The sequence below is a fragment of the Drosophila mojavensis genome, unplaced genomic scaffold (assembly GCF_018153725.1).
Source record: "Drosophila mojavensis isolate 15081-1352.22 unplaced genomic scaffold, ASM1815372v1 contig_36, whole genome shotgun sequence".
In the NCBI taxonomy this organism is placed as follows: Eukaryota; Metazoa; Arthropoda; class Insecta; order Diptera; family Drosophilidae; genus Drosophila; species Drosophila mojavensis.
Window position 1 is genome coordinate 14,323,947 of NW_025318858.1, and position 13,698 is coordinate 14,337,644.

The window sequence follows — 13,698 nt, forward strand, 5'->3', positions numbered from 1 at the left end:
TGAATAATAATAATAATAATCATAATAGGAGTAATTATAATAATAAACATAAAAAATTGGCAGGCTAGCTATAAGAAGACTCATTCACTATTGGGCATGACTTCGACTAACTGCAACTTGAATTTCAATTCAATCAATAAACTTTCTTCCTTCTTCCTGTTCTCTTCTTTAAGTAATTAATTTGTTGAAATACTCATACGCACACATACATATGCAATATGTGTATAGCTTATATATATTACTATTCATTATTTACATACAAAAATAATTGTCTCTGTTTTAATACGAAAATCGTTCGTTTTTCCACTTATGTAATTTGGCCTGAACAAAATGCCGCTAAGCCAACACAACAAAAGGTGTTTTGTGAATTAGTTATAAAAAATACAACTCAAATACAATTCACTGCCGCAACAACTATCATTTATAATAATATATATTTATATTTGAATTTTCCTTATTTTTTATTTTTATTTTCGTTCTCTAAGGCACTTTAATACTTTATCAATAATTTTTAACTTTTCGGAATTTAATTATTTTTATTTGTATTTTTTGCAACAAGTTTAATGCTTTTCCTTTTTGGGTCTATTTTTAGCTACTATTTTAGCTCTCAAGAATTCTCTTTACTTTTATGATATTTATTCGGGCTTTAGTTTAGTCTGGCTAATTGAAGTTTAAGTTGGTTTCGTAACAGTTGAGCGCATAAAATTGTTTTAGCGAATTGAAAAGTTATTGCTAACTGCTTAAGGTGTATATATATGTATACCTAGAGACATACAATAGATACAAACACCAATTGTTTTTCCACTTTTTTGTTTTCTTAAGTTTTTTTTTTTTTTTTTTTTTTTTTTTTGTATGTTGTTCCCAAGACACTCGCAAAAAATGTTTTCCCACACACGACAATTGCTCTACAGCAAATTATGAAATCTGACAACTCTAAGAAAAGCGCCCGTAATTCCTATATAGTAGTTCTTTTAAGGCCTGAACAACAAATCCCCGTCCATGCCACGGCTGAAGCATGTGCTTTTTGTCTATACTTCTCGTTATGTTTTTAACATTTATATGTGCACAAGTTTGACTTTAAGTTCAACACTAAAATAAAGCATATACAAAACTAGTTTAATGAATATGATTTTTCCGGATTTGTAATGGTTTCTTTTTCCTTTTTTTCTAGATTTCTTCTTTACCGCTTCTCTTCATTTCATACTGCTTAAGTTTATATATATATATATATATATATATATATATATATGTATATATATATATATATATATATATATATGTATATATATATTTATTAAATTAATGCTCAAACTAATCATCGCCTTTACTAGTACAAATATCACGGTTTGCATTTACCCATTACGGTTGAAAACGTATTTCTAATTAATTGTTTCGTTAATTGTTTAATTTTAGGCATTCAACTTGAACATCATTCTCATCAAGGTTTCTGTATAATTGTAATTTGTTTTCCTCTTCTTCTTTTAGATCTATATATATCTATATACTCGTAAGTCTGTATGCATTATATGTATTCTTCAATTGTTCAGCATTCTAAGTTTAAACGTTTCCCAAGTCTATGTAATTCATTTAATTATTAAACGTTTTAAACCTTTATTTTGTAGCGGCTTTTTGTTTTAAATTGCTGCTGTCTAGCTCTAAGATTAACTTCAACTAGTTGTCTAAGCCTATTTGTTGCCCTCGTCCGTATATTCGCTTCGCAACTTAAACTCTGAGAAGTTCGGCCTAGTAGACGGCCCCAAATGTTGGCCTACATAGCATATACATATATTTAGATATATAAATGGTTAGACTATTGTGGCTAGGAATTTCTATATGTCTCGAAGAGCAAATCAACCTAACAACCATTCAATGGCAGTTGATATACAATAACGGGTTTATCATCTTTATTTCTTATGAAAACATAGTTAAGGGGAAGTACGAAATTAAAATTATAATGAAATTACATTAATGATGCTTAAACGATAATTGGAAGTAGAACTAAATCATAATGACTGCCAATGCAGCGTGTGCGACTGCAAAGATTGGATTTCCCTGCAATCGTATGGAGGCTGCATTGCATGGAAATGATGTGAGCTCTATAGAATCCTCGAGAAACTCTTCAGCTGTATGGCAGCTCCGGCTAACTAACTAACTCTAATTATCTTCAGCATTTAAAAAAGAAACAACAATAACTAACTACGTTTAACGTACTTAAGCCGTGCTCCTAAGGCTTCGCTTATGCATATAGAGTAGAAAAAAACACCCGCTCCGAACTCGACTCGTCCATAAACCTAAGTAATTCTCTTGGCCTAAGCTAACTAACTAATACTAACTGTAAAACACACACACACATACGTACACACAAGCACATACACACACACACACGTACACGTAGACGAGCGCGCCATAAGGAAGGGCCTCTAGGAAATAGAATAGATATATATATATATATACGTAGGATAGAAGGACAGATTAGCATGGCATGGCCATTCGATGCAGTCCCTCTCGCTCTCTATAGCATTGCGAATATAAATAGTGTGTTTCGCTCCTCCTGCTTTTGCTTGTGCAGCTGTTGCAGCTGCTGCTGCAGTCTTGAAGAAGTCGACGCTCAACTGCGCTTCATGATTAGTTACTATATCGCACAGCCCTTGCGCATGCCGTACATGATCTTCAGCTCGGGATAGATGATCTTGCGTATCAGCTGATTCGTTTTGCCCGCCAGCATCGCGCGCCGATTGTCCTTCTTCAGCACTTTGATGCCGGGCTTGTGCACCAGAAACGCATTGTCCAGTATGTGGAACTCGTAGTCCAGCACGCACAGCGAGTAACCCTGCGCAAATCAGATTGAATACAGCTGCGACTGCAATGAGGAGATCAGCGTGCTTACCTGCGTCATCTTGTCGCTCTTGCCCTCCCAGCTGAGCCGCTCATCGTAGTGGGGATCCGCATGGGTGCCAATATAAATGGGCTCCCAGTGCACATAGTAGCCGGTGCGCTTGCCTATGTGAAACACACTCAGCTCGTCCGTCTCGTTGGCCGCCATCCACTCCTTGGACTTGGGCACGCCGTGACAACTGGCGCACACCCGCTTATGGAAGGGAATGGCCTTCCCGGTGCGCAGAAACTCTTGCAGCTCCGTCTTATCGTGCGGCACCGGAGAGTTCTCATCCACCTCGAATATGCTCAATGGAAAAACTCTGCGAAAGCATACATATCATTAGAGTTTGAATTGATATACTTGACATTAAGCTTAATATTAAACTCTGAAATATATAAATAACTGTCAATATCTCGACATAAGTTTCAAGCTGCTGTATGCTTTCATTCTCTTTGTGGGGTAAATTAAACTGGATTTCTGATTATAGCAACAGCTAAACGATAATGTTAATAAAATAAATATCATGTTTTCTTAACAGTTTTTTTGAGACATTACAATTTATAAAAAATTGTTAAACACAAATAATTTATATATATATTTGAAAAAAAAAATAATAATAATTTAAAGTTTCCATTATTTGAAAATTAAATCAATTTAAATAATAAAAAAAATAATCATAAAAGCAGAAAATCAAATTACCTTACTTTACTTTAATTTATTTAATAAAATATATACATATGTATTCTCAATAAAAATATTTAAAAATAATACTAAAAATCTATCGAGTACTCACCTGGGCGCCTTGCGCCTCAAATACTGTTCGTTGCGAGCAATCATCTCGAGGAATTTCTTGACCAGTCCAGGATTCGGATACAGTTCAATATCCGAGGCGAGGATGAAGTGTGTGAGGGCGGCATCACGCGCAATGTTGCGACCCACATTGACCGGGTAGAGCAGCTTCTTCTGCGCCTTGTACAAGTGCCCGGAGCTGACATTGAAGTAGGGCGCCGGCAGCGAGCAGTTGTAGCCAGTCTTCAGAGCATCCTGTGCCTTGGGCACGCTCTTGGGTATGTGTTTGGTGCCGAAGTAAACGTGGAAGGTGGCATAGGCGCGCACCAGTTGATTATCGGGCGCACAATCCCGCAAATATTTGATGGAGTCCAGCGTGGGCTGGAAGTCCGTGCCGGGCGCATGCATAGCTATGCTAATGGGCGCATTCCAGCTGCGAGAGGGGGCAGATCATCAAAATATTAGAATATATCAAAGAGACTCCTTCTGATCGGATCACTCACCGTTGCAGCAGCGGCACCAGATTGTCCAGAAAGGTGTAATCCGCATGCGTTGTATAGGTAATGGACTCGTGGCACTTGATCTCGCCATGATCGGCTCTCACATAGTTCTGGAGCACCCAGAAATCGCCGCGTTGCAGCGTCTGCTGATTATAATCGCGATCAAAGCAATTGAGCAGAGTCCGCACGCGCTCATCCAACTCCTTCTCATCGCCGGTAACTATGTAGCTATCCGGCTGTGTGTTGTTCAGCTCTGACATTGAGCTGCTGCTGCCAATGTTGCCAACCACCTGAACAGGATCCACTGAATTGGAAGGCAAGCCACTGTCGTTGACTACTGCGGCCGGAGGTGCTGCAGCTGCTGCTGACTCTGAATTGGCATTGCCTGTGCCGGCGGCCAAGAGTTTCTCCTCCGCAAAAGCCGCCTCTGCCTATGGAAAGAGGATAGAATTTAATAAACTTCCATAGTTGGATTACTCCATACACACACACTTACATTTTTGGACGTGGGCGGTTGCTGTGGCAGCAGTGGAGCCGCCTGTAATGAGGCTACCGCCGGCGGCTGTTGCTCCTGCAGCAAAAATCCGCCGCCGCTGGTGAAATTGTTGCCTCCGCCGTTCATCAGGATGCAGCCGATGTAGAGCAGAACAGCCACATTTATGAGAATGCTGCACCGCAGCAGCCAGTTGCGGCGTGTGAACATTTTCTGACCCAGCGGCTCAAAGCGCATGTTAAAGCTGAAACAATAGAATTGTTATTGTTTATAGTTAATTAAATTAAAACACTGATTAATTCAAAATTATAAACAGTTAAACAATAACATCACTGTAAGCAGAGCGCCATCTATATTTTCATTTATGTACCAAAGAGCACTTGCCATTCACAAGCTGTGCCACTGTTGTTCAACTACTAACAAACACTGTTTACTTTCTGTTAAACCACTAGGCAGTAACATTTCTCTTAGCTCAAGCGCCATCTATGTTAATACCATGGTACTATAAACAAAATACTAAGCGTTGCCATCTCTGGCCCAATCGCTCATGAGCAGTGTTGCCAGGTTTTGAGACATAAAAATAGCAAAATCGTCTCTAAAAAATAGCTGAAAATAGCTAAACAAATTTTAAAATAGCTTACAAAATAGCTGAAACCTTTATGCATTATGCATTTACTTTAAATTTTATTTTTAAATGTTATTTAATAATGTTACAATTTGGTCCACATCCAAATCATCATCAGAATTATATTTTTGATTAACTGGAATCATTTTTAAATATTTGGAAGGCACGGTATAATCATGGCAGCATTTGCCATTGCTGCGCAAGAAGAATTAGCGATGGTATAAATTCACAACTAGTGATGGTATAAGTACGACAAAGTCGTGGTGGTAGTATCGCGCAGATCATTACGTACAATTTGGGACTTAATCGAAAGATTTTTTTTTTTTTTGCTTTAAATACTAAAATCAAATTCAAAATATTCGTTTGTAAAATAGCTAAATTTATAGCTAATAGCATTTTCAAAATTTTCATAGCATTTATGGTTCAAAAATAGCTAAAAATGCTATTAAATAGCTAATCTGGCAACACTGCTCATGAGCACTGTTAGCAATTCCAGCGCCGCTGTTGCTCATAACATTCTGTTACATCTAACATTCTGTTAAGGTAATATGAGTATTTTTTTAAGTATCGCACATCTCAATTACCATTTTGAGTAAGTTTCAACAGCTGTTTGTGTCGGCGCCTTTTTTGCTGCGGTTGCCGCATTAATTTCTTGTTATTCAATTGCTTGCAAAATTTTCATAATATTATTATTATATACACTACACAAGTGAGCACTCCGAAAATGTCATTGCAACAAGCTTTGGATGATTGCCTAATCGACTTCGACAGACGTGTGCTGGTCACCGATTTACTGGAAGAGTACAAATTGACGTACAAAGAGGCGCACGATAAGCTTGAGGCGCATATTAAACAGCAGGAAAAGTCGAGTGCTATTAAATACGAGAAACGCTTTGTGGTGCATGGCACACTGGCAAATGATGAGGGCGAGCTGTATACGATTGTGCAAGGCGATGACAAATTAAAGGAATGGCTAAGCAAATTGGAAAACTCGCAATACCACCTGTATTCCGTGGAGGTGGCTGGCGGCTCCAAGAGTGCTGCGCCCATTTTCAAGCCCATGCAGCATATGGAGGTGAAGCTGGCAAAGGTGGAGCAGCGGTCAGGCGTTAAACCATTAACTAATGGCGTAAGCAATGGTGTTCACGAGCCAGTAGAGACTCCAAAGCCCGCCAACATCAAGGAAGAGCCCTCAAAGGCCGAGGAGCAGAAGAAAACGTCACCTAGTGAACAAAAGGGTAAAGCGAAATCAACAACAACCACAGCGAAAAAGGGCAGCATCGGCAGCTTCTTTTCCGCAGCTCCAGCTGCCAAATCGCAGCCAGCCAAGGAAACAAAAGCAGCTGCAGCCAAGCCAACTGCAGGCAGCATGGACAACTTCTTTAAGAAGCAACCAAGGGCGAGCAGCAGTCAGTCTAACAGTGCACCAAAGGAAGCTTCGCCCGAACAGAAGAATAACTCCATTCAGCTGTTTGCTGAGGAAAGCGAAGTCTCGTCGGATGAAGAGGAAAAACTAGACAAACTGCGACGGTCTGTGATTGGTTCAGGTGACGAGTCAGACGAGACGGACGCACAGGCACAGACAAAGCACAGGGCAAGCAGCAAGCGTCGTCGCATTGTCGACTCCGATGATGAGGAGCAGCCACAAAAGAAAGCCGAGAAGCAAAAGCCGCAACAGGAGGAGCAGAAGGTGGGGCAGGCAGAGGAAGAGCCAATGGACGTGGAGGCGGCAACAAATGAAACATTTCTGGATGATGATGGCTTTGTCATAACAGTAAAGGCCAAGAAACCAAAGCAACCAGCTCAGAAGAAGGCTTCGTCGACTACAACAGCAGCGACTGCAGCCGCTGCGCCAGCTACAAAGAAAAAATCACCGCCGGCAGCTGGGAAAAGCGCAAAGGAGACGCCCAAGGTGAAGCAGGGCAGCATCACGAGCTTCTTCGCCAAAAAGTGAATAATCGAAAAACTAATTATAGGACTTCATTAAATGTTTAGTTTAAGAACAATGAAATTCTTTCTAGTTTAACATTAAATTAAGTATTACTCAGTGCACAGTTTATAAGTATTAATTTTGTAAAATTAAAGTCTAATTTTCCTGCAACTTATTGTAAAATGAATTCTAATTTCATTCGAATTGGGAATTTGTTGTAAACAAAATTTGTATTAATTTCATTCGAATATTTCTAGGAACAAATCCAAAATAAATTATTTTCAACTCATTCCACATGTATTCTAATACAATTATATATACCACTTTGTAATTGTTCTTGATAAATGATGTAATATTTGTTGTAAAATTAACTAACATTCCTTCGAGTTAAAATCAACTTACCCCTTGTTCGACTCCATTGTCAGAGTTTTAAAACAAATTGTAAATGAATTATTTAGAAGTCATTCTACATGCAATCCAATATTTTTATCACACTTTGCAGTTGGCAATGCTAAATAATTATAACAGAATCCATGTAATTGATTTCTAATTTGTTGCAAACCAAAATTATAATTTAATTACAACTTACACGATATTTTGTTGCAACGCGAACCGATCACAATTTGTTAATTGAATCTTGAAATCTGCAGTGTAAACTTTATTTGTCTGTTGTTCAACTTGAACACGTTTCCGTATGGTCTGCAACGAACTGTTTCTTATCTGGAGAGCAAGTGTTCTTATAGCTATGAAAAGCAAAAGATTTGCCCATTGCGCTATTTGCATTGGCACTCGCTGACGCTTTGCACCTTATCGTGGGTGCGAGTGGACGTCATGAATGTTGCGCCAGTTGTGAATGATTGGCAACTGTTTGCCTTTGGAGCAGAAGTGGCAGCACCTGCAGCAGCAGCAGCAGCAGCTTATCAATCTTTGCAATTACTAATTAGCACCGTCTAATAAATAGACGGGACTCTCACTCTATTGCTCTTCATTCTACATTTGAAACGTAATTTGCGGTCTGCAACCGCAACGAACAAAATAACTAGTTTTGCATTGACTTTTTTTCATTCTTGTTTGCCTTTTAAAATGCGAGTGCAACGACTTTCCGGAGCAAACCGAACGGACCAAGTGTCGTCAGCATTAGTCAGAGTGGAAAAAAGTATGAAAAATAAAAAATAAAATGCCGTAGAACAGGAAGTGTGAAATTAGCTACTTTTGTCTCCTTCTCTTTTACTTTTATTTGTTTGGTTTTTTTTTTTATGTTGGCTACTTTGCCTAAAGTGCCACGAGAAATTTAATTAACAACAATTAGTTGAGATTCCCACATTAATTACGCAACGTTTGCGTTGCCTCAGGTAAATAATGTCCACGAAAAAAATAATTATGAGAGATAATATTTTTATTAAATTTGTCAGACAAGGGAAATGAAAAGTGCTTAAAACGATGCCAAATACTTTTCGCTCATGTGGAACACACGACCATCGAAGAGCTCATATTACGGGATGATCATATATTTTAGGCAGAACTATTACATAATTAAAGCCTATAACTATAGCTAAAATGAATGAACTTATATATAACTTTTAGAAAGTCTATCATTTCAAATTTTCATTATCATTTGAGTTAAGGCAGAAAACTGTTAAAATATTCTATTCCTTAAATTTGTCCATATTCATTATTAGCAAATCAAAGAAAATATCAATCAATTTCTTCTTTCAAATTTTGTCTTTAATTTACCTGATTTGTTGATAAGCCAAACACAATTTTATTTTCTGAGCAAGAATAAATAGAACCAAGCGATACAAAGAATTTTTAGAATTCAATATTTTTTATGCGTTTTATATTAAAATCCACTTTAAATAGACTATAAATAATAACAATTGCGACTATCTGTCGAACCTCTTAGCAATTGAGACATTTATTTATAAGTATATAGATAATAGTGAATGGAGATATAATTAATACAGATATAAAAAGCAACTGAAATATTGAGAGACAGGCAAAAAATAGAAGTAGAACGGGAAGAGAATAGGCCAAGATAATTTGTAAAGCATATTTTGGCCCATTAGTAAAACTACCAAAATTTCAAATTACCCACAAAAAGAGCATAAAATCGATGTCAAATCATTGAACTGGAATTTAAATTTAAAAAATTTAAAAAATTTGTGTGTGCAGCACGCAACGATCGTTAAGTAAACAAAAGTGAATATCCATAAATTTGGCTAAATCTCTTGACACTTTCGAAGAAAACGTACGAGAAGTGATTAAGGGCCAACTGTCTGCATTGGCGAATTGTGCGTATTAAATTCGCATTTCATTCGCTGCTGAAATTTTTATTTATTTTTTTTTTATATACATTATTATTATTATTTTTTTTTTCTGACGTTATTTTGTGGCTGTTGCGTGTGCTCATTAGGGCCGTAAAAACGTATCATTCGAATACAAATTGTACGGTTGCTTTTAAGAAGTAGCTGTTGCTGTTGTTGTTGTTGGTGTAGTTGTTGTTGCCTGAGCTGAAGTTGGAGCTGGCCCATTCATTAGAGGCTCCCCCGGGGGCACACGCGCCCCGACATTTTACACGCGTCATTGGAAGCGGCCGCCGTCGCGTTGCTGATGGATTGAAGTGAAAACTGCGAGATGCTTCAAGTTCAATGCACTGTCTTGACTGATGGCCCGCCCCTCGCCGCTCCCCACCGCCCGCAATCCACAGCGTGGGGGCTGCTGTGTTAGGCGATTTTATCAGCAGGTTCTATAGAAATATATATAATGAAACAAAAAGAATAAAACTAAAGTGCCACTGGTTTTTGTGTTTCTGGGACATGACACCAGCATATGGGACTGGATTTTTTGATAAATTTGCATAGCTCGGTGGCCAAGTGCTCAAGTCAAGCGCCTCAAGGCATCCATCTGCAATGCCACACGCACAGGAAGCCTGTGACTGTGACTGAGACTGTGACTGAGACTGAGACTGAGTCTGTGACTGTGAGTGAGGGAAATCAGCATCTCGAATCAGAATAAGAATCTCGTCAAGCTTTCGCACTGCCCGCGGGCCAATTTGATAAAAATCATTGAAGCTCGCACAGGCGCGCGCTTCGCAACAAGTCTTCTGGTTTTGGTTTCGGTTCTCGAGCCAGAGAGCTCTCTTCTCTTTTATGGTCACATTTGCTATCGTAATAATCGTGTGTGTACAGAGAGTTCAATGGCTGGCTAGCTGGCACTTGTGAGTGGGTTGCTTGGCGGGTTCTTCGGCTGGCGTTGGTTTTATGGCCCCGCTAAGCCCCCACTCGCTCTATGCAAAGCACAAGAGGCAGCGACTGAGCAGTCGACCGAGCGACCGACCGACCGAGTGCTACCATCAAAATTTGGAGCGAAACGTGAGAATTTTTACGAGTATTCAATTTGCCAATTGGCACAGAAATGCGACACACGTTTTAGCCATTTTCAATTGTTTATAAATGGTTTTTCCCCCCTCTCTTGTTGTCCATGTCAAATTTTGTTTGTCTGGCAACAGCGTCTCCAAGATGACTGATGGATGGAGCTTGGGTCAAGAGTTTGGGTCCATCGACTGCTCATTGAAATGTGAATATCTAATAAGGCTGCTTATTGAAACAGGTTAAGCGTGGCTTGAGGGCTAACAAGTGATAACAACAACATCAACAGCATCTTCACATTTGGCTTAAAGGCAATTCCATATTTAATACGCAATTAATATTCCAACATTTTTGTATGTTATATTCAAATTAAAATTCTTAATAAATGCGACTTTTTTGCCACTACATAATAGACATAAAAAGCTAGGGAACTACTCTGAAGCTGCTAATTAAATTATGTCAGCTCAGCGTAAGCATAAATTTCCAAGAATAGTAAAGGCTTTAAGAGGAATTGTGATTTCAGGAATTATGTGAAGATTACGTACTCAATTATAAACTAATTATTTTAATAACCCTATCAAAAAAGGCTTCAGAAAACAGAAGACCATGTTTTATGGTTTCTCATCCGTATTTATGTAAATAAATAAGTATAAATTTTTTGTAAGAAATTTGCGTACATAAAGAGGTTTAAATGGGAAATAAGTGAAAATAAAATTTATTTAAATATAAATTATTTTAATGTGCAAAAAAGAAAATTTAATATGTAGTAATTAATAATATAATATATATAATAATATACCAAATATAATATAATATAATAATATACCAAAATTGTATTTTTATTATTAATTATAAAATTCCAAAATAAATTCAAAATGATAGAAAAAATCTTTATAATCCTAAGCTTTTATATGTAGTTCTAAACCTTTCATGAGGAATTCACATAAATCAATTACAATTACAAACACATCAGAGATAAAATACTTTAGCCAACATTAGGGCTTGATCAAGCTAAACTTCTTCGAAGCTCGAAGTTTCTGAAGTTGTTATCGTTCGATTCGAGTGCCTCAGTGAGCATTAGATCTGAAGCTGGGATTAACTCATTGTGCCACCTTAGATTAACCCCGCTTTCAGCATCGATTTTCGCTTCTTTTTTTTTTTTTTTTTTTAGGAAATGCCAACGAAAACTTACAATAAAACATTCCAGCAACAGCTACAACAACAACACCATCGGCTGCTGGCAACACAATCTAATTAGACATAATAAGGCACCGAGCGAAATTTGCTGGCCAAAAGGTCTGGTCAACTGAGCTTTGTTTGCCAGCAACTGGCCCTGGCTCGCACTGCTGCCTGCTGCTGCTGCTGCTGCTGCTGCTGCTGACCAACTGAACAAAGCAAGTCCGTCTACGACTTTGTGTTCGAGTTCGAGTTTCGAGTTCGTACCGAGTTTTTCCGGCCGCTGCGCTATTAAAATATATTACAGCAGCAATTTCACTGGACTTTATTTTTGCGCTTTGGCGGGAACAGAGGCGAGGGCACTGCGAGAGCAGAAGATGGGAGCAGCCAAACAGAGCTGGCTGGGACTGGGACTGGGACTGGGACTGGGCTGCTCTGCACTGGACTCGGCAGCCTGCTTTGGTGTATATAACTTAATTTTTATGGTCATGCAAGTCAATTGCAGTTTGGCATTTCTTCGATGCACTTTTTTTTTCGTTTTTCCACTTCTTCTTGGGCCAACCTGCGCGCCGGCTGGTTGTGGCCATCATCTGCTTTCTGTTTCGGTCTCGGGCTCGGTCGACTGGTTTTATGCTGCCCAAGTCGTAACATGAAACGCAGCAAATTGTTTGCACAATGATACAGCAGCAGCAACAACAATAAGCTGAGCTTTGGGCGCACCGGGACCAGGGCATCTTCACTTGGCCATTGCCAGCAACGGTCTGCCGTCCAGCTGCTGGCCAAGCTGCTGGCCAATTTCTGCATAGAAATAAATCTATGGGCGTCTCGATATACACTCAAGCTATCAATGCATAATTAAAATGTAACTCAATTGCAACGGGTTACATAGCGGTATCTATTAAGACTCTGGCTATAAATAGATCAATCAATTATCAATTTCATTGATTATTATTCTGTATCTGCATGTTTATTTGATTAATATGTGCATATATAATTTTCTGCTTTTGGGGCTTTTAGAGTAATCAGATTTTTAAGCTAGCTTATGCTGTGTAGCATAAAATCAAATATCTAAAATGCTATAAATTGCTTGAATATCAATTACTTTGATTTTAATATATCAACTCGTATATGATTATATTTCTTTCTCTTTTGGTGCTTTTAAAGTATAATAGATCTTTAAAGTAGCCCAGGCTATGAAGCATAAAATCTAATCTATAAATAATACATAAATCTATATACATATATCTATAAATCTATATACATAAATCATAAAAATCATATATTCAAAAATCATAAATCTATATACATATATTGTACAAACTATTTGCTTTAATTCATTTACTTTATTATAAATAAACATTTAGTGGATTAATATAGGCATAATTTATTAGGAACCCGTGAAGATTTTATGAAGTATTATGTTTTTCAATTGAAGAGCTCTGGAATACATAGTACGGTAAGGGCAGATTATGCTTTCATACTTCAATTAACATCATGAGCTAGTTTGTTTTTTCTGAGAACTAGAAATCTGTAGGAATCAACAGCCTTTTGATTTCACGTAAAGAGTATTACCAGGGCTAGTTGTAGTTAAGTTTGTTAATTGAATGGTAGAGAATTTGGGATACCCAATTACAAGTCTATAAGATATATATATATATAAGATGCAAAAAATTGTGACAATTCTATGACAGATTTATCAATTTACCACCTTATAATTTTGCTAAAAATATTGTGAAAAATAAATTAACACCTGCATACACAGTTGACGTCATAAAGACATTTCACAACTATCAATTAATGAATCAGCTGCCAAAGGCACACGTCTTTATTTCAGATATGTTAAATGCAATAATATTACAAATATCCCAACAAGCACTAACTTCTGTTAAAATCCAGCAAAATATCGATTAGAGGTCAATGTTGAATGCATTTCAATCAG

At 37.8% G+C, this 13,698-nt stretch overlaps 2 protein-coding genes and 1 long non-coding RNA gene across 6 annotated transcripts in view; 2 read left to right on the forward strand and 1 right to left on the reverse strand.

The window, feature by feature from the left end:
• Positions 1 to 1,882: 1,882 nt before the first annotated feature.
• LOC6576783 (beta-1,4-glucuronyltransferase 1) overlaps positions 1,883 to 13,698 on the reverse strand; it is a 78,306-nt gene continuing 66,490 nt past the window's right edge. For all 4 annotated transcript variants that reach the window (XM_015165375.3, XM_015165372.3, XM_044008563.1 and 1 more), the window contains 5 exons: positions 4,664 to 4,904; positions 4,171 to 4,598; positions 3,672 to 4,100; positions 2,888 to 3,197; positions 1,883 to 2,830 (listed from right to left, as the gene is read on the reverse strand). In XM_015165375.3, the coding sequence (XP_015020861.1) occupies positions 2,633 to 2,830; positions 2,888 to 3,197; positions 3,672 to 4,100; positions 4,171 to 4,598; positions 4,664 to 4,897 (1,599 nt within the window). In that variant the 5' untranslated portion in view covers positions 4,898 to 4,904 and the 3' untranslated portion in view covers positions 1,883 to 2,632. The remainder of the gene's footprint in view (positions 2,831 to 2,887; positions 3,198 to 3,671; positions 4,101 to 4,170; positions 4,599 to 4,663; positions 4,905 to 13,698) is intronic.
• LOC6576784 (DNA polymerase delta subunit 3) lies at positions 5,868 to 7,803 on the forward strand. The gene has a single exon (XM_002002734.4). The coding sequence runs from the start codon at positions 6,010 to 6,012 to the stop codon at positions 7,237 to 7,239; it is 1,230 nt and encodes a 409-aa protein (XP_002002770.1). The 5' UTR covers positions 5,868 to 6,009; the 3' UTR covers positions 7,240 to 7,803.
• Positions 7,839 to 9,035, forward strand: LOC122757156. The gene is made up of 2 exons (XR_006357070.1): positions 7,839 to 8,567; positions 8,628 to 9,035. It is a non-coding gene; the product is annotated as an uncharacterized LOC122757156 (long non-coding RNA).